Here is a 21,245-nt window from a genome sequence, read left to right as displayed (position 1 = left end):
TTCTGCAATTAAAAGCCAATAAATTATATGAGCGGCCATACTTTACTTTGCAATAAATGCAAAGATAAAAAACCTTCCATCTATGTACAAAAACCTGAGGCTTTACTATATATTTTTTTAATCAAATCCACACATTTTAAAGTACTTTCAAGACCTCTGGGTCTTTAAAGTACCAGCAATTTAGCATAACACTGAAATGCTAAGAGCATGCTGAAAGTGAGAAAAGGTGCAAAGGTGCAGCACCTTCTACAGCATGTACCAACCTGCTGAGGTGGAGGCGGGGATGTGGGTGACGTAGGGGTGGTGGTGGAAGCGGGGAGGGTTGTCGTTGATGTCGGACACCGTGACAGACACGGTGGCGGAGCTGGACAAGCCCTGGGGCTGCCCTCCATCTGTTGCCACAACCAGCAGCTGGTAATTGGCCCTGTCTTCCCGGTCCAGCAGGGAGCTGGTGATAATCTGGCCTGTAGCTGGGTTGATAGAGAACTGGCCGTGTCCTCCGGTCAAACTGTAGCTGTAAGAAAAATAAAGTAGGACAAGTTTCAGCGAGAGCAATTCTGCCAAAGTAGAGTATTATGAATAGCCTAAACCAAGAATATATAATCATGAGATAAAAGGAATTTCCAGTTTTAATTGCTTTTACTCCTAATAGCAGCAAACTACCAGGAGTCTTGTCTAACCAAATGCAATGATACTGATTTACAGGATTCAGTCCAGTTGTAATGGCAAACCAATATTCTGTTTTCTGTATTTTTCCACAGAGATTTCAATTTGTATTAAAAATTTTTTTAACTATAAGCTTCTCTAGCCAGAAATGCGCGAGAACTGTTTCTCCTGCCATGGAGTCTGTGATTTCATTGAAATAGAAAAGATGGAAAAGGTGACACTGAGAGCACCTGAGGGGATTTTTCCTGGGATATGCATACCTGCACGCTTTACATACTTTATTGTTATTCAAATCAGTTATTAGCGCTATGAAAAGACACTAATCAGGGTGTGAAATCTCAAACAATCACTCTTTGAGCCCATTAAATCACTCTCCTATTCATTGGCAACAGGGCTACATCAGGCAGCATGTCATGATTACATCACATATTATAGTCTTGATTCTGCAGTTTAATCTATGGCAGACAATTGTTTATGCTGTAAATACTGACTGAGGTATTCTCCCTTTTAATAGTTCCTCTATGTTGTTTGTTGCACTAATATCTGCATAATACTATATGAAGATTCATATGGGGGAATCAGCATCTCATAACTCATCATGTGCCATTAGACACAACTCATTGCTCTGTGCAGGATCTGGGTCTTGTTCAGTAACATGGCCTATAGAGGGCACTGTTTTTTTAAGCTTTACAAGGACAAAGCAGATTCAACAGAAAAGCACACATAAGATCATGCTCAACAACGGTCACCATATTGTATAGGGACAACATCAAATCTGTTTAGTTGACTGATTGTTGAGGCATCCAGCTTTTTATTCTATGAAATGCAGCCATTGTTTTCTGCTTCACGGCTCACAGAGAGGCCTTGTGGTTCAGGTTGCTCTCCCTGCTAAGTCTGGAGCTGGAGACACCCCAGAACTCTTTATGACCGAAGGGCCATACTTTTTCGCTTTCCAACAAAGATCATGTTTCACTCTGTATCTCAGAAGTTTCCAGCAAGACCCAGACACAAACGTAAACTGACACATACATGTACACACCAGTGCGTATTTTGAAAAGGCTTCTTGCAAAAGCATCCCCCCCAGAAACGGGATGACAAATTACAGAACAAAGTGTGAACACAGGCTGGATGTAAGCTTATTTGGACAACAACAACAACAACAATAAAAAAAAAAACGTCCACTGGGGCTTGCGGTCTAAACACAGTCCAGAGACGAGTTCAAGTTTGGGGCTTCAATTTTAACGGCCTGTGAGAATCGAAACTAATAACTGATGGTAAGCGGTTCTGGTCTCCATTAAGGGCCTCGAACCCCCTGGAACCCCTGATGGGCACTACTCGTACTGTCATAGACAATTAACATCCTCATTACCATGTTTTGGGAAACTGGAGCGCGTTGCGGTACCCCCCAGCGTGTACCCAGTGGGGTTACCGAGGAGAGAGGAGGGGTCGGATCTGAGTCAACGTCCGGCTTGAGAGAGACCGGCCAGAAGCTCTTACAAGTTCCCCCCAAAAAAAGCTGTCGTTCAGCTTGAGAATCGCAGCCCAAACAATGACTTTGAGTGTTGACTAAACTCTGCACTTCCCCCTAAACTCCTGTCATCAATTGCAACATTGGTCTGGAATTTTACAAAGTTGGAGATGAGGTAAAGTGTTTTGCAGAAGTCGTAAGACAAATACAAGCCCAAACCCAGTCTTGTATGGCCTGTTAGGGTATTTTCACACCAGGAAACCAAACCAAACCACACCTGATTACTCACTGGAGTTACTGGAACTGTACAATGTTAATAGGAACTACTGTACCTGAGCTGGATTGTGAAGAATGGCCTGTTTAGCCTATTCACACAGGACTAATATAACCTGCATACATCCAGTGGATTGTAATAATTGTGGAGATCGTTGCTGATTTTAACCCTGTGTGAATCTACCATGTCTGTAATTTGTAAAATAAAACTTCCGCCGCAAATTATCTACCGTATTTTGGTGAACACAGACTAATCAAACTCTCTGTAATTTCAGCCATAATTTGTTTTTGTCGCATGATTTATTTTTCTTCTTCTAGACGTGCAATTTCTGTCTTCCTCCTGTTATGAAAAATGGAGGCAGGAGTGGAAGCTACAGAGGAAGGTTCTCCATGCATTTTCGGCACAAACTTAAAGTTTTGCTTTGTTAAATCAGGAAATGACATACTGTAAAATCTTGACCTTATACAACTGTATCCGGAGATTTCAGGAAATTTCATTATCCTGTGGTAATGGTAATTCATTAATTACATGAGGTCCCAACGTAGTACTAGTCCCCCACGAATAGGGCTGAACTCCACTTCCATCCTGAATGATCTGAATGAACTCAAGCCAAGTCAAACCTATTTATAACCGCTTTTAACAAAACAGGATAATCACAAAGCGCTTTACAGAGCAGCAAAGGCCATGAATATACACCACCAGGCAATAGTCTGGACCCACCTGACTGAATGTACTGTTTCTCTTCATCTTAAAGCCATTTAGATCTAAAGGCTTCTGCTTAAATGCTTGAAATGTGTTTCTTAGACAAATATAAATAGTGAAATTGATGCCTATGTATGAATTTCTTTCCAAAGCCTTTGCCTTTCCATCAAGGCAAAGGGCGGCTACTTTAAAGAATCTAAAATATAAGATAGTTTTGATTTGTTTAACACTTTTTTGGTCACTGCATAATTCCATTTGTGTTATTTCATAGTTCTGATGTCTTTACTATTATTCTAAAATGGGGAAAATAGTAAAAAAATAAAAGGAAAATGTGTGTGTCCAAACTTTTGACTGGTAGTGTGTATATTTAAATATTAAAAGGAAGGGGGAACAATCATATCAGAATTTAAGAAAGTCCAGAGCTTTATAAGTGTGTGTGTGTGTGTGTGTGTGTGTGTGCGTGTGTGGAGCAACAGATGAGCGGTCGACAGGAACAGAGAGTAAATGACAGACTAGCTACAGAAGTGCGAAGGCCTCTTCATCAGGTCTGTACCTTATGACGCCGTTGACGCCCACGTCTGCGTCGGAGCTGTTGACCAGCAGCACGTCGGTGCCGGTCGGGGCGTCCTCGGTGATGGTGGTGTGGAAGGAGGAGGAGGTGAACACCGGGACGTTGTCGTTCACGTCGTCCACCAGAACCGTCACCGTCCCCGTCCCGCTCAAGGACGGAGAACCTGGAGACGCAGGGAGGAGAGGGAGAGAGAAACAAGTATGAGTAGTGTGCTTTGCTTCCAGCTGGGAAATTAAAGTCACAATGAAACGGCATTTTGAGAGCATCTTGCTTCTTTAATGTGATGTATTTCCTATTGAAACAGGATGTAGGGGCGGGACATAACGCAGGGAGGGATCATTCAAAAGTGTAAACCAATGGGAGATCAGTTAGGGAAAGAAAGGCAGTTTTATTCGATGGGAGGGGCAGAGGGGCGGGGTTGTTAAAAAATCGGTGATGGTTTTATTGGTTGGAATTTTTATGTCGCCCCCGGTACACGATGAAGTCACCACTAAAAAGAAGTAAAAGTAATGAGATTTTGATATACAAATACAGCTAAAAAGGTCGTCTTTTCATTTCATTATGACTATTTATTATGACTGACTAAGTGGATATAAAAGAGAGGAGAGGAGAGATGGCAAGCAATATGGCGCCGCATCATGACCACATTCTACGAGCTGCTCTCTCCTTGTTTGTTATAGAGAGCAGGACAGAAGTTTCATTACATTTTCAATCCACATGACAGACCTGAACTTGGAGAATAAGGAACTCCTCTGTTGTGCCACAGCAGGATGGTAAAGGAGGCACAGCAACATATGAGCAACGTTAAAACTCCCATTTTGTTTTGAGACACATGGTGACTTATTGTACATGACTTGTCATTTGCAGTGAGATCCACACTGAAGCAATTCATATTCCTGCGAGGGCTCAACCACAATATTCCTGCTGCATTTAATTCCAGCAAATGTCTCTGGCCACCGGTTTGGGTTTCCATCGGCCGTACTGCCACATCAACACACATCAGCGCAGAACACATCAAAAGCGGCTCGATGTCTCTGAAACAGAATCTTTCAGGCGTCCTTCCTGGGGTCTTGGATACCCATAGATTTAATCTCCACGGCGAGGTATCTATTTTAAGGCGCACGGCACTGAGTGAGTTAGTCTGTGGAATTTGAGCGAAGAGAAATGCTATTTTCAGCGAAAATCTAACCGTTTTTCTCCCCGAGCGAGTGACGAAACGGGGCTCGCTGGGCCCCGAGGGATGGATTTAAATCAATAGCAGATGAAAACGAGCCGCAATGCAGAAAAACCTGAAGAAAAAAGAAAAAAAAGATTCAGACAGCTGCCTTGCTGGAGCTGCCCTTCATAATCCTTCCTTAAATGGCACGCTGAACGGCCCAATCTATATTTCAAACATAAACACGAGTTCAGCCTCGTTACTGAAAGTCACAATATGGGATTTGGGGACATCTTTAAAGGCTTGGAAGTATTTTGAATTGTAAATGGTTTGCTTATGTTTGTATTGTTTATATGCGCCGGAGTAAAGAGCACCTGAGGTTTGAGTAAGGCTGAGATCTGCAGCTTGTGTGAGGCTATATTTTCCATCTCTAACATGGAGTTGCTCTCTACTCTGGCTCTCCGTCAGGAATCTATGCATATCTATCAACTAAGATACACTCAAATAAAAAGGGAAAAAAAAAAAAAATCCTGAACTCGGGCCGTAACACCAAAGCGGATTCTGTGTCTCACGCGCCTGTGTACTCAGCTGTTAAAAACATCAGATGCTTGAACTTCGGTACCGTGGGGGCTCGGATTAATAAGAGATAATAAAAAACATTTGGAGGGTGGCCACCAATATTCTCTCTTGATGTGGAGCCGTGAATAATCAAAACATAAAGAAAGTGAAGAATCTCAGAGAAGAGGGGAAGGGAGCGGGGGGGGGGGGGGGGGGTCAGGGGGGCAGCAAGAGGGACACCACAAGTCTACTGCTTAGCCAGGACTCGCTCATAAATATGGTGAGATCAGAGTAACATGTGCTCATTAGATTTCGTGCAAAAATGATGCCAATCGGCTCATTTGGAAGTCAGAGGAGTTGTCTTTCACACAGTAGCCTATTGCAGTGGCTCTCAACCTTTTTTTGGCTCGTGACTCCTTAAAATGAAACGATGCCTACTGGCGACCCCCCATCGCAGGCTGCATATGCAGAGTGGTGAACAGTTCAACCAGAGAATGATTTTCCCTGTTCAGGTTGTTTCATTTGATTATCAGAGGAGGCTGAGAGGCTGAAAACTATTCAGTATGTCACAAAAAAAAGTAAATTTGAGAAATATCTGCAAAAATAGACACTGAAATTGGTTTTTTTCCTATCCCATAAGTCATCAAGTCATCTTGTGACCCACCAAAAAAGATCTCGCGACCCCCTGGGGAGTCCCAGCCCCTAGATTGAGAACTACTAGCCTATTGAGCTGATAAGTATTGATGCTGAATATGAGATTGCAGAGATTACAGCATGATTTTTCTATCTATATAAGGGGCAGCAGGGTGACACAGTGATTAGGGAGATCGCCCTTCAACCAGAGGACTCAGGTTTGAGACCCTGTGTTAGTAAGCATCCGCCCTGCTGAAGTGTCCTTGAGCAAAACACTCAATCCCTGCCCAGCTCCAGGTCTGCTGCTCTGTAGCTGAGCCTGACCTCTGACCTCTCTGTGGGCAAGAGAAGAGAGAATTTCCCCGTGGCGATCAATACATTTTCTCGTTATTATGGAGTCTGGGGACCAACAGGGGTCCGTGAGGGGGGGGTGCCGTTTATTATAACACCACATCACTGCTTAGTATTATAATAATAAGCACTGATGTGACCTTAAGCTTGTCATGTATCCAAGTTCTCTGATCAAAACAGAAGCGGCTAACATGCGCGTTCAGGATAGTCCCACATCTATAAACACTGCTGCATTCCAGAGGCAAAATAAATGATACAAACAGAGGTAACAGTAAACAAGTTTTATCCCAAAAGAGGCCCAGAAACCATACAACACTAATCTTTAGTGACTCATTACCAAAATGAGTCATGTACTCTGCAGTTTCTAGTAAAACCTTAGGATTCCGTGTTTATAACCAAATATAGACAATGTTGAATTTGGAGGTGATTATATATTTCCATGTTCACAAATATTTGTGATTATGGGGATACGGCTTATAAACAAAGTGCTTCAAAATCATTGGCGATTACACAGGGACATCCTATTACAAATTTGGTGTCAAAAGCAAACCGTTTACAGCATTACAAAGACAATCCAAGTGGAAAACATAAATCATTGTGGTATGCAATTAGGGTAGCATTCATGCTGCATTATCATAGAGCAGTTATGTAGTTCAGACGACCACAACAAGTGGCTCAGTGCCCAAACAAATGCAGTCATCAGGATTACTTAATCAACATCATACTTGATTGCGGTTTTCTAATCTGCCTATGCTCAAGCATGCGGTGTCACACATTCAAGTGAGCAACGTGATTGAATTGGCATCATTCAGGAGGTTGTCATGGGAACAGATTACAGCGGCTCCTGCTCTTCGACTGATCCTCTTAATTGAGGAGCAATCCATGTCAGCAAGGTGTCCGTACCACTTTAAGTTAGCCGGCGCTGAGCGGCGGCTGCCAGGCAAACTCTCTGTGACAAACAACTCTCTAAGACTGCTGCTGATCAAAGATGTTCCACGCAGGCTGGAGCTGAGAGCTAAGTGGCTTTGTCTACAAAAGCCATTAGCTCCGACCAAGGGAGTGAGCGGATGAAAAAAAATATTTATATTTGAATACCAAGCCAACTGCTATATTTTTCTGAACTCAAACTGCCCTCTGTTGCTCAGTGACTGCAGTCGCTGCATTTCAATAGCATTGTTTCCCCACTAACAACGGAAGCCGGGCAAGCTGTGGGTGTGTGTGGGTGTGTGTGTGTGTGTGTGTGTGTGTGTGTGTGTGCACGGAACACACTGCCCTCCTTCCAGGCATTTCACTTTTGTACAGGATGTGACGTCACAACCTGTTTACTGGCTTGGGAGAGCAGACAGCCTCCACCACCGCTGCCGCTGAGCACTTGTGCGACCTTTGACCGGCCTCTGTCACCGAACGCATCAGGGACGCACCGCGAGGCGCAGGACACCGCTACCCTTCCTAATCCTCGGAAAAGCTTAGCCCCACCCCCCCCTCCTCAAGGCCTAAACTGCTCTCAAATGCTCTCAAACCCCCCTTAACGCTCCTCTCTGCGACCCTGAACCTGCGCTGAACCCGCTGCCGTCGACAGCCGTGGGTTCAAACGGAGCATTTTTCACATCTTTCTGGGTGTATCACTTCTCACAGCATCATGCGCCTCGGTGCAGCCTCAGGACGTGCCTTCTGAGCCTCCTGGGGATCGCTGATATCACATAACCCCTGGCAGCTGTTTCCCCCCAACCTGCTGCCCAATGTGTAAATAGTTCAGATCTATCTTGTTACACTGCATGGGCTGACAGATATAGTCGTCAGGGAACACTATATCTTGGCAGGTATGCAAATGTATGTAAATGACAGTTGTTACACATAGTTATGGTTAGGGTGAGACATTCCAAAGATTCACAGGATGGGCATGAGTAAATAAAGAGGTCGACGTGCTTATGCGTGCTCTGCCAGGGTTTCCGATTCCTCGCGGCAGTACCTGTAAAAAAACAAAACAAATCAAACACTATTTTATGTATGAAATAACCTCCAACCCGTCCTCTTTTTTTGGGAGGGAGTGACTCAACAAGAGTGGAATGCTCTCCAAGAGTGCTGAGAAATGCCAGCATCTCCTCCAAACAGTCTTTGCAGGAATCTGGCAGAGCGCAGGAAGAGTGTCAGGGTCGATGATTTAGATGACTGCAGCGGAGGCGGGTGTCACCTCTTGTGCGCCGTGGCTGAGGACGGGGGAAGGGAGGGGAGGGGTGGGGGGGAGATACGGTGAGGAAGTATGCCCGAGTCTGGCAGCGCACAAAGCTGTCTGGCCCACCGCTATACGACAAATGACATCATTTTGCCATGGAAAGAGAGCTGGTGGAAATTTGCAGCGGGAAGTCAGCTGCCTACCGGTGGCTGCCATGCATTGCGGTTAGAAAAGTATTCTTTCCATAGGCAGATCCTATCCCCAGACCCCCTTTTTTTTTTTTTCTCTTTCTTTCTGCAGTAGTTCTGTAAATTTTACACTATTCACAAGGTTGCGTGAAACCACAGCCTGTTTTATCCCTGTTTTCATCTTGTGTCCCGTGACATCGGTATAGCCTTACTGTCGTTCGTCTCCATCAAACAAAGCCCTCAGGTCCAGCGCACGTTCATCAAATGATGCACAAATTAATTTTGCACATTACTGACTGCGATCCAAAACCATATTCATAAGTCACCTCTTGTACATGTTCAACAGGGGGGGAAAAGGCTGTGAGAAATTAAAATGTTTGCATTCTTTGTAATGTTTATTACTATTATACTTAAAGACCGCCAATTTGTAGTTCACTAGTTGGCCAAAACAGATAAGGCAATCAAGGCACTACCTCACCTCTGTCTGAAGTTTGAGCCATGACTATAATCTTATTTCGGGGGTTAATCTTAGGTCACTTAGGAAACAAACCACCACGACCTGACACAACTGCACCGGTGATTACAGCCTCACATCATCGGTATTTACCTCACACCGAGAATTATCAACAGCATCGCTCAAAACTCCAGATAAACTGTGTATTTTACACAAGCAATTTCGCTGTGGCTAGAAAATTGTTTTGGAAGCAAACGCCACTCATCGCTTACAGCACAGCGGCGTGTGTATATTTGATCCTAAGTCATCGCGGTTATTGTACATGAGGAAATGGGGTTTGGGTCCAGAGAAGCGTGCTCCCTCAATCAGTAAAGAAAATAGTGGACCTTGTGGTACCGTGTTTCCATGAGGCGGTTTTGCCCAAGAGAGCTGTGCTGGAGTCATTTAGCTCTGAAGTGGTATGGATACCATAAATGATAAGTCCGAGCTAAGTCCTGGTGATAACCCTGGCTCCAGGACTGACAGGGTTTTTTTTTTCTATTCTCTATGGGAAGACTTCAGACTGATGGTATTCAGATAGCTGTTTTTATCCTATGAGCAGCCGTTACAGTACGGGGATAAAGCGGAGAGACGCCGGCGTCATCGCACCTCATTTCACACGGAGCAACCCGAGCCGCCGGGGAGCTCAAAGTCCTCAAGCGACAGGAGGATTCCTCACCACTTTAATTTAATCTAGATAAAAAACATTACCATTTATTTAAACATAGCACATTCCCTTCAGATTTGAGAGTGACACAGTTTGGGCGGTGAAGGCCAAAACACAGCCCTCTATTTGATATTTCAAAATTATCCGTAAGAACTTAAAGTGGTTGTGAACCGGCGGCGAGAACGACACTGAGTTCTCTCAGCTAATGTGTAATTATTCCATCTGAGCTCGGATCTGAGAGTTTGTTTTTGGTATGGATCGCGGATTGGTAGAATGGGAGAACCCTGAATAACCCTGAAGAATCGGCGTCCAAAATAACAAGCTTGGAAGAACCTGAGACTGGAGTACAGTTGACCATCTGCTCCCCTCCTGCTCCACCCTAAAGATCCACAGACAGGTTTCTCTGTAAGCCTCTCATAAGCCCTACCCAGAAAGCATTGTCTAGCATAAACATATGGCAGAGTCTAAGCACCTTATTAGTGTACATTACCAGTGGACAAATCACATTAACCTCCAAGTAGGTGCTGTGGCCATACTTTCTGAACCGGAGGGGGTACAAGTACATGTGTTAATTACAATTAAGCTATGTGTTTTCTGATCGCTGCAGCTGCTACGAGGGGATGCACCGCTGAGAGAGCCAGGCAGGGGGTTGATTCAGAGGAAACAGCAGCACCCACCCCCTGAGAAACGGTGTGAGCCCTAAGTTGCTCAGTCTAAGCCGCGCTAAGAACCAGGTTTGAGTGTCTCTGCTGGCACAGGAGATAATCTCTTCCTTCAATATGACTGACTGATGTTTTGTATGATGAAGTCCAAAACGGAATTGAGTTGAGCTGCACACACGAAGGACAATGCTGGGATGTCCAAACAACTGGGTTCATTAAACTTGGAAGTATAGGACAGGTTGACTTAGGGAAGACGGATGAATGTGTAAATTTATGAGACAGCCCATCTGTAGCCTGAAGCTTAAGGCTAAACGGTTAATTACGGTTTATGGACTGCGGCTAGATTGTGCTCTTAAGGGACAGCGTAAATAAAACACATCATTACTCAGGGGGGAGAATTGGCCGCCATCGAGGCGAAATTGACATTTTTCTCCCTCTGAGAACCTGTTGCTTTGCGACAAAGCTTCTTTTAATGCGACCCCGTCCAACACCCATGAATGGCCGCGGTAGAGCTGAGTGCCGGGTGCGAGCCGTCCCACTGCACAGTTTGCCAAACATAACAGAGTAAACAGAGGTTTTCTCACAGTTAACAAGCAGGAGAGTGAAAGGGATATCTCAGTCGAACACTCAAAGCTGCTACCCGGTAAGGGGAAAAGAATATTTCTAATAATACGGCAATCTCAGAGGCATTCGTCAAATTAGACCTAAAATGTTATACAGCTCGCCAGTTATTTATGGAGTGCTGTGTCTGAATGCTTTTGCATAATTTCTTCCCCATATGTTATGGATAGGGTTTGGCGGTTTGCAGGCAGGCAGGGAAAGCCTATTCACAGACAAAAGCTGCCGTTTTCTCGTATTTTGGGGCACATGTTGAAATTTAATGAAGTGATTTGCCTTTTGTGCTTTTATTACAATGGTTCTTTTATTTGCTGTGTTGTTTGATATTTTGGAAATCTCTGTTTAGCAGTGCATCTGTGGACCATGCCATGACTGTTTTCCATTTTATGGTGACATGGCCATCCCAACAGATCATAACCAGTGTGAGAGGTGGAAAACACATACTGTACACTGGCAATATAACTTGCTCGTAACACAACTCCATAATGTTCATACATGGGCAATATAACTCTGCAATATGATGTTTAAAAAGTGCTTGAGAGTGAAAATAGCAGACAGAAGGCCGGCCAAGCTGTATGTTGTATTTGTTCACTTCCAACACCAGATAAATATGTTTACAATTTTGACAGTGAAGAACAAGTATGAGTTATGAGTAAATATTATTTGGAGTTCAGCTGCTTTGTGAGACAGCGATGTGCTAACCAGGGTCCTCAGAGAAACTGATTGCAAAAACACCATTAAAAAAAAGTAGATCTTGCCTGGCTGCCACAAAGCACTAATCATCCAACCCACACCACCTCTTTAAAACCCCTATTAGATACCAGAGCTATTTACACAAACATTCAGATCCAGCAATTGTTAAAGGGTGTACCAGAGAGTGGAAAAGCGAAAAGAGGGGGATAGGAAAAAACTCTGCAAGACCACATTGTTACTGCAACTTTTTTTAAGAGCTGATCTAGAATGTTACTGCTCTGTTAAAGTTCATTTGAGGAACCTGATATTTTATTTGGCTAAGTCCTGTGTTGCCACTAGACCGGAGTCTGGCTGAAAACTTCAGAAATGGACCCCATTAAAGATTTATTGTGGCAAGCTTTGGACAGTGATCTAGCAATGCCCCGGCCACGCTTTTACACCGCTTTATCAGTGCTCTTTCAGGACATTTGCTGTACTTTCCATTTGGCTAATTTTACCGAGGTGAACGCTTATATACTCAGGTAAGGCGAGAAAAGATCTGCCTGTTGTTCTCTTACAAAACTAAACACACATAGATGACGGACTGGAGATTGACAGATCCTTATTCAACCCGTCAAGATGGGGAAAAAAAAAACTTCAGAACTGCAGAAAAATACTCTGGGAGAGGCCTGGGAGGTTTACAGACCAGATTCATGGGAGCCATTAAAGAGCATAAAAGATCCTGCTTTTAAATAGGGACGGTCATTAAAATTCTTTATCTGCTAAGCGGTCGTTTAGCCCCCAAGAGCCCCCAACACTTCCCCCACCCACCAGCCAAAAGGCCATGTACAAACAGTGTGGCACTATGGAGTGACGTGCTGGAGGGATGTGAAAGACATGGGATTTCTATGCGACCGTATCCGCCATAATAGGCATGGGCCCAGGGATTTACTGTGCCTTCTCTTTAATAAATGTGACCAAACGCTGTGCATGTCAATGTGCCTTGAGGAAGCTCTCACCACTACACGCAGACTCACACACACACAAATACACATGCACGGACACACATGTACACCCACATACACACGCAACGAAGACATGCATGTGCACAAATACACAAATGCACAAAACACACAGATACATGCATGTGCACGCAGATTTGCACACATACAGACTTACACGCGCTACTTGACCTTCCTTCAAGTCCACTACGCTTTCCAGGCCGAGGATTCCTGCGCTGATGTCGGAGCAGATGGAAATCTCGCAACGCGCAGTTCCGTGAAATATGCAACTTTCGTACCAACCGGTTTATCTAAATTCCTAATCAGATATCTTGTTACACTTTGTTCGGATACAAAGAGTTTATAGAAAGAGATGAACCCAATGTCTTGATGTGATATAAAGCACTAAAGCTTGTGAACAAGGGAAGGGAAGGGAGATAATCATTTAAAGAAGATACTCTAAGCTGTGGACCTGGCAAAGATCTTTCTTACATTCTTTCTATGGGAGGCAATTCTATGAAACTTTGCGATGCATATTCAAGGCTCACCGGCTGCGCGAAACCATAAGTGACCAACTGTCATCCATAAAATGTGTTTTCTGGAACCGCGGTGGCCCACTTAAAGCCGTTCCAGAAACACTCCCTGGCAAAAATATTTCACTGTGCGACTCTGTTGGAGATCTTATTGTTTTACATTCTTCCATGGGGGCATAACTTGTGCGTTGCTAGGCAGTGGCTCACAAATCTGATTTGCCTGCAGTTGATCCCAGATGTTGCCCCGGCAGTAAGACCAGCCTGGGACCCTGCAGCCCCGTTATCTCCCTCTCTGCGCTAGACTTTCCTTCAGAAATGTTGCCAACAACTTTCCATAAGCAAAGAGGAGAAAAAAGAGAAATACCCCAGGTCTGATCTTCAAGTTTCCCCTCAATAAGGCTCCTTGTAAAACACCTTTACGCAGCTTGTATGGATGCCACGTTTCAGGGCCCGAGCTCAGATTTTCAAATAATGACAGAAGTGTGCCAAATTCTGTGCTGTTCCTCCGAGCCAGAAACCATTATGAGAACCAGCACCCAGTGAGCTCTTTTGTTTCCATCCATTTCATGACAGATTTCACTCAGCACAGCAGAGTGGGTCCTGAAACTCTACTCAGGCTCCGATTAATGAGTTTACCTTCGTCGAAAAGCCTCAAAATGTCCCCAGGAGGAGCGACCACTGTGCACCATGCACAGGCACACGGCCACGCCCCAATAAGTGGAAGTCAGTCTATGATTCATTCATGGAATAAGTCACAAAAATGAACATCTGTCTGATCATAAGTCATGTAGCACTCAGCGTTTAAGTACAAAATCAGCTCTTTTAGTCATGCTGAAGTGTTCATAGGGCATGAAGTATCCTGGCGTGGGTTTTACATGTGAGGACAAATAACGAATTTGACAATACAACATAAAAAGAAGCAACAGTACTTATGTCTTTACTTATGTCCCTGGTTGACAAAATTTTACAGACTTTTACAGACTGAAGATATTGAATAATGAACTTTAAGAAGGGTTCTTTTTTGTTACATGGTGTTTTGGAACAGAACTATACAAATGCAGCGCTATGGGAAGATAAAGGCTGACTTTAACGTGCTAAGATGAATGTCTGTGGTTGAAAATGGGTCTTGGTAGACAGCAGAGTTGGAGACATGTCTGCACCATCCACCTTCAGGTTTTGCTGCCAGATAGCGGCTGGGAGAACCATTTCCCCCCACCGTCTCAGCCTAGGCCTCAAAAATGTGAGAAAATGCTGCAGGGTAATTTGGACTGTACTATGATTATGGGGTTTTTGATATTTTGATATTCTACCCCAAATCCCTCTTTCTGCCTCTTGGCAACATTGTACTGAAATGTCCTGTCAAAATATTTTGGATTTGCTGTCAGTGCTCTAAAAATGGACTTCTTGTGGAGCGTACAAAGAATCGAATCCTAATTAGTATGTTCGCTTGTTGGGCAACTTTGGCCATGTGGCGCAACTCCCTGAACTGTAAATGTGAAGTAACAAATCTTAACATAACATGCACAAACTTAACTTTTTATTACCTAGATTTTATCATCTGAAAATTTGATGCTGTTGCTCAGTTTTTGATTAATCAGCTCTCTTCACACCTTTCAACCACAAGGCCTAAAACACCATGATGTATCACCACAAGTATGCAGATTCATGATCTAATGAAATGTATCACCCTTTTTCTCTTTTTCATACATGCTAGTATCTAACATTTTTCCACACAAAAACAAGAGACACTGTATGCGACATTGTCACAATTCTCACCAAAGTCTGAGCACAGTCAAAAATACACAGCGTTATGGACGGTCACATGGTCAGTCCAGGAATGAAACAGAACCACCCTCAGACCATGACGGCTGTGCCAGAGCGGCCCGGAGAAACATATACTTAACTGGGATACCATGTGATTTGGCTGCAACGGGGATACGCATGTACTCCTTTAACTGCACATTAACTGGCCTCTATGCAATAACAAGTTAACCTTTTATCTGGCTATAACAAGCTCTACCGCTGTATCCAAATAAACAGAGGATGCTATTCAATCGAACCCGCTGAAAGGACTTCTGGGGAATAGGTCAAAAAACACCCACTATTTTGTAAGCTAAAAACTCCCGAATGTTTAGGTTATTGTGCCACACAAAAAAACACTGTGCACAGTATGAAATCCAAATTTTGTTTGTTGACATTCCTGTTAGTTTATGAAAATATTCCTTTTCAGCTCGGTTTTGCTGGTTGATTACAAAATATGTTAAAATTCAACAATGTCCATGTAAGGCAATGCAGATACATACTGTGTGGCGCTCAGTCCTCACCAGATATATACTCTCTTTTATAGCAGATGATGGATGATAAGCTGAACAGGTTAAATGTGGTATGAATTCAGACATGAGCAGCTGATTTTGAAGCCGTATAAACCATAATAAAATACACTACTGCAAAACGGTCGCTATCCATCACAATATCATCTTTTACTGAAAACCTTTAAACATTTCAAGATGGCCTCAGCCGCCCTCACAGGTCAATTTTTCCGCGGCGTTCCTACTGTACCTGAGTCAGTAGCCGTGATCAGCAGGGTGTATTTCCCCTGCGCCTCGCGGTCCAGAGTCTGGGTCAGGCTCAGCTGGCCGCTGGACGACAAGCTGAACGCTCCCTCGTCGTTCCCCCCGCTGAGCATGTAGCTCAGCTGACCGTTGGCGCCTTGGTCGTCGTCTCTGGCAACAACCTGGAGAACACAGAGACGGGATGCTTAGAGATCGTATCAATGTCCATTTTGCTATTTTCTATCACCACCAATCTCTATCTACACCAGGTTGCAATTTGCCTTTGGCTTCATAGGTTGGTTAAAATGATAAATGAATGAATAAAACATACAATACAATACAACACACAAAAAACAATAGACATAGCCAACAATATGTGAGCAACACGTTTCCAGTTTGTTTGGAATAAAGTAGAACTGGGTCGCAGTTTCGCCCACACTGTTTGATTGACAGGTGATCTCTGGGAAGTGCAGTGCAGAAACACCACAGCAATGAGCGCTTAGCACCAAACATGTCACTAAGATAAAAAAAAACAAGGATCTCGCAGATTATCACTTTAACCACTTTCCTGGGATGGGTTTTTGTTGAGCATGCTTGCAAATTTTTCAGTACCACACTGCTCCATTCATAGAGTTGCATGCAAACCCGGGAATTACCCAGTGTAACACCATCGTCTTTTTTAAGTGAAGATCATTACTCATTCACTTTGTCTGTTCAGCCTTTCCCAGCCAGTCCAGGGATTCAAACTACACTGCCAGTCAAAAGTTTGGACACCACATTTCTGTATTTTTACTATTTTCCACATTTTAGCATAATGGTAAAGACATCAAAACTATGAAATGACACAAATGGTATCATGCAGTGACCAAAAAAGTGTTAAACAAATCAAAACTATTTTATATTTTAGATTCTTTAAAGTAGCCGCCCTTTGACTTGATAGAAAGGCAAAGGCTTTTGAAAGAAATTCATACATAGGATCAACTTCACTATTTATATTTGTCTAAGAAACTAATTTCAAGCATTTAAGCATAAGCCTTTAGATCAAAATGGCTTGAAGATAATGAAAAACATAGTACATTCAAACAGGTGTGTCCAAACTGTTGACTGGTAGTGTAGAAGATCACAAACTTTATAATGGTGGGAATTAAGGATGGACACTACCTAATGGTTGCTTAATAGTGCAGTCTGATTTTTCTCCTCATGCTCCAGCATAAAACTCTTTACTATACTTCACGATTGAACCCTAATGCATTGTGGGCTTCCCAGCCTTTCCTGGCAACAGAGAGAGGCACAGCCAGGTTAGCATACAGATGTTCCTGTGTGGCAAACCCACCGCTCCTGGACTCAGTCCCACACATAACTGCAGCCTCATTTCCTCACGAGGTACACAAGCTAAAGAAAATGGAATTGAATTGCCTCCGTCACTGGAAATCAGTCCTTTCCCTCCATTTGTTATATATGGCTCATTTAGTCATCATGGTAGTCAGGACGCTAATTGCCCCGCCATGTAATTTAACCGAGTTTCATATTTCAGTGAAATCCTGAAAAGCCCAAATTGTGCTGAGCAAATTGCAGTCATATATCATTTCTTTATCGTTTCAGTCAAATATTTGTTATGGTCATTCACAAAATAAGACCACCGTGTTCAGCGGTTTAGTACACCGATCCCATACACATACCTGTACTTATTAGGTTAGCATTGCTACAAATTCGGTTAAGCCATTAGCTCATTTACGGTCTTAGGGATAACATATAAAACACTGCCTTGTTTTCACTCAGGAGGTCCTGTCCATTAATTTTAATAATGTCCTAACCACTGAATTTTCAAATGAATGCCCTCAAAAAAGAAAAACACACTGACCTGCAGGATGTTTCTTGGTAGGTCCTCGAGGTTCTCCTGAACGTTCACAGTGTAAGGAGAGAGCTCGAACACAGGTGGGCAGTCGTTGATGTCCAACAGCACGATGTTAACTGTTGCCCGGTCCACTCTGGGGCTGCTCCCGCGGTCGGCGGCTTGGACCACCAACGAATAAGATGACCGCGCCTCACGGTCCAGCTGCTTGGCCACAGAAATCACTCCTGTGACCGAATCAATCCGGAAGTCGGAGTTGGTGTTGCCCCCTGCAATAGAAAATCGGATCTGCCCGTTGGTGCCCTCGTCGGCGTCGCTGGCGAACACCTGGATGACGTCGGTCCCCGTCAAGGTGTTCTCCTCAATCTCAATGTCGTAGATGTTCTGCGAGAAGCTTGGCGTGTTGTCGTTGACGTCCAGAACCATCATAGTCACGTCCATTGTTGAAGACAGAGGAGGCTCGCCTTTATCTGTAGCTACGACTGTCAGAGTGTAGTTGGACAGCTCCTCTCGGTCGAGTTCCCCGACCAGCCGGACGTCTCCGTCGATCGTACCGATGCTGAACTTGCTGCCGAAGGGCCCCTTGAGGGAGTACTCGACGTAGCTGTTGGGCCCGCTGTCGGCGTCCACAGCCTGAGCTGTGAATACGACCGTGTCCACCGGCGTGTTCTCCTGGATGTAGGTCATCTTCTGGGAGGTGAAAGTCGGCGGGCAGTCGTTGACGTCCAGGAGAATGATGGACACCTGGGCCGTGCTGGTGAAGCGGATCATGGGAGGAGGAGCCAGGTCGTGGACTGTGACAACCAGGTTGTAGAAGGACTGGGTTTCCCTGTCCAAGGCCTTCTTGGTCTGGAGGACGCCTTCCTTGGTGATGTCAAAGTGGCCCTGGGGATCTCCTGACGCAATGCCGTAGAAGAGCTGGGCGTTTGGACCTGGAAGACATGCCAACAAACAGATTGTTCACAACTCAGTTATAGGTGATAATGTTATTTAATTCACGGTGGCATTTCAAAGCTGCAAAAGGCAACTTCACATGTTGGCAGCAAGAGTATTGAACCTCAATACCCAGAAATCCTGTAAGGTGAGGTCAGTAAACTTGCTTTATACCAAATGCTTTATACCAAAGGAAACCAAAGAGACGAGAGATCTAATGTTGGTGAGTCCAGCTTTCTCTGGAGGGAACGCTGCTCACTGCTGTTTGGATTTCACTCTTCAGTTTTCAATTCATCACTCCCTGTGTGTATATACCTCATACCATAATTAAATTTGGACAAACAGGGAGAATCTACAGGGTCTCACTCTTCTCTTCTCTGCTGCAGCCCCACTTTGTGTTTTAGGATGATAAGACGGGTGTATTTTTACATAGACATCTTGCCAAGTGCATTATCTGGCATTGATAGTGTCAAAAAGAAATGGATACATCCAGAAGGAACCATTTAATATGACCTTGACCTTGAAAAAATACCCAGAAAAGACCCAGATAACAAACAGTGAACACAATATAGTAGAGGTCGAGTGCTGATATTTTTGACCGGCGTTCATTGTTGCAGATGTGATTGTTAAGTATATGAATCTGAGTTAGGCACGTATATTTGTTATCCACATCCATTTCCACAAATTGTGCATGTACAACAGCTGGAGCTCTGGCTGCTGCTCTTGTCCTCCAAGTGGACGATCCATTTATGTAGCATGACAGATTGTTATCAAAAGAGAAACACCACCGCAAACCACTTCCTAAACTGATAGTGGTGTTCAACAATTTTGGAAAATCCCTCACAATTGAAACATTTATTCAAATGACATAACTACAGCGTGATTGAATGCATGCATGTAGTAAACTATCTAACCTTGAAATCTGGCCTAATCCGCAGCGCTCCCCCGGAGCCAGGGGTTAAAATGAGCTTAAATTGAGCGCCTGTAATTCAACTCAACGGGGTATTCATGTGGAAAGCGCCGGCACCTTCCCACACTCTGGCGCATATTTACAGTACACAAGTAATCCCTTATCAAAAGCTTGAGTGCTACTTCCATCCGAGTTTAGGCTGCGCCGTCCGCAGACAAAGTCTCGGGGTCGGGGGTCAGGGCTTAGGAAGTGCTAACAATGGCGGTGTTTTATTTTGACAGTCGAGAGCGGCGACTATATATCTGAGACTAGGACGCGGTCAGATTATGTGGACAGCGGAGGAAGAAGCCAGACTCTGGTTGAGACTAGGCAGCGTATTTCCCAGGAATGTAGGTCACAACAACCACATTAGGCCTGGTTGAAGCGGTAATTACAGTAGGAGAGAGCAGCAGTGACTGTTCAAATACCACACAGCACTTCAGATACACGAACCCGCCACCTGAAACGCAGAAATAACTTCACCCACTTAATCATACGGTGAGGATGCTATATTTCATCAAATCATTCATGCGTGACACGAAATAAAAATGAAAAATAAAATGTAGGTTTGATAGTTACTGTGTAACCAACTGTCATAACAAAATGACAGGCTTGCATTAAATTAAAATGGTACGGCTTCCTCACACTTGATTTATGTAATATGACAGGACATTTTATAATTACATCATATACTGCTGAATTATGCTCACAGAACTGTTTGCTTTGGATATTCTGACACCTCCGTGATACTCAACCATGATTTAGCAAGAAGCATTGGAGTTCTGACATATTTTTTTTCTCCATTTTGTTCCTACATTGCACCAATATGAAGGATCTTGATTTAGCATTATTCTTGTTTCTAAATGAAGTATACTGTTCAAAATATTGCTTAAAAATCCCAGAGAAAGCAGTTCTGAAAGTGTTTAAGACCCAGTATGGAGTATAGAGCTAAACTGGTGCCAAAATTGCCCCATCATAGGTTTTATTTCTGATTATGTGATTAGTTTTGTAATTGACATTTGACACTTCACTTGCCTTTCAAAGTTGCAAAGAGATTATTTCAAATTCAGCAAATACTATCCTAATAAAACCTCATTTATATACTCAAAAGATCTGATAAAATAGCTACAATTCAATAGTGGAACAGTACACACTGAAAAATAATGGTTCTTAACTGGTTCTTTAAAAGGCTGTGTGGTTCCATGAAGAATCATCACATAGTAAAGTATAGTAAAGAATCACTTAATTTAGTGTAAGTTTCTTCATGTTCTTCATATGGTTCTTTGGGATATTAAAAGGTTCTTAATTCTTAGTTGTGTTATTGGATGGTGGGTGATGGCATGAATTTGGAAATTGATCATACCCCATCCCCTTGTGCAATTGCAAATGAGGCTATACAAGGGCAATTAAACAAAAACACAATGCAGGTGTCTAAGCAAAGGAAAGCAGAAATGGTTCTTTAAAGAACCTTGGTCTGAAAGGTGGTTAGTGGAACCAAAAATAGTTATTCTATGGTATTACCCCGAAGAATCTTTATTTTTCTGTGTGTACAGGCAGTGAACATCTCCTATGT

General features: G+C 43.6%; 1 protein-coding gene across 1 annotated transcript in view; it reads right to left on the bottom strand.

Moving 5' to 3' along the window:
• Positions 1 to 21,245, bottom strand: part of fat4 (FAT atypical cadherin 4) — a 103,780-nt gene that overhangs the window by 23,408 nt on the left and 59,127 nt on the right. The window contains exons 6-9 of the mRNA XM_071920234.2: positions 17,800 to 18,722; positions 15,946 to 16,120; positions 3,664 to 3,844; positions 264 to 514 (exon numbers count right to left, since the gene is read on the bottom strand). Of these exons, the coding sequence (XP_071776335.2) occupies positions 264 to 514; positions 3,664 to 3,844; positions 15,946 to 16,120; positions 17,800 to 18,722 (1,530 nt within the window). The remainder of the gene's footprint in view (positions 1 to 263; positions 515 to 3,663; positions 3,845 to 15,945; positions 16,121 to 17,799; positions 18,723 to 21,245) is intronic.

Source organism: Centroberyx gerrardi, chromosome 16 (genome assembly GCF_048128805.1).
Source record: "Centroberyx gerrardi isolate f3 chromosome 16, fCenGer3.hap1.cur.20231027, whole genome shotgun sequence".
In the NCBI taxonomy this organism is placed as follows: domain Eukaryota; kingdom Metazoa; phylum Chordata; class Actinopteri; order Beryciformes; family Berycidae; genus Centroberyx; species Centroberyx gerrardi.
The sequence above is the reverse complement of the archived record's forward strand: the minus strand, read 5'-3'. Positions and strand labels throughout refer to the sequence as shown.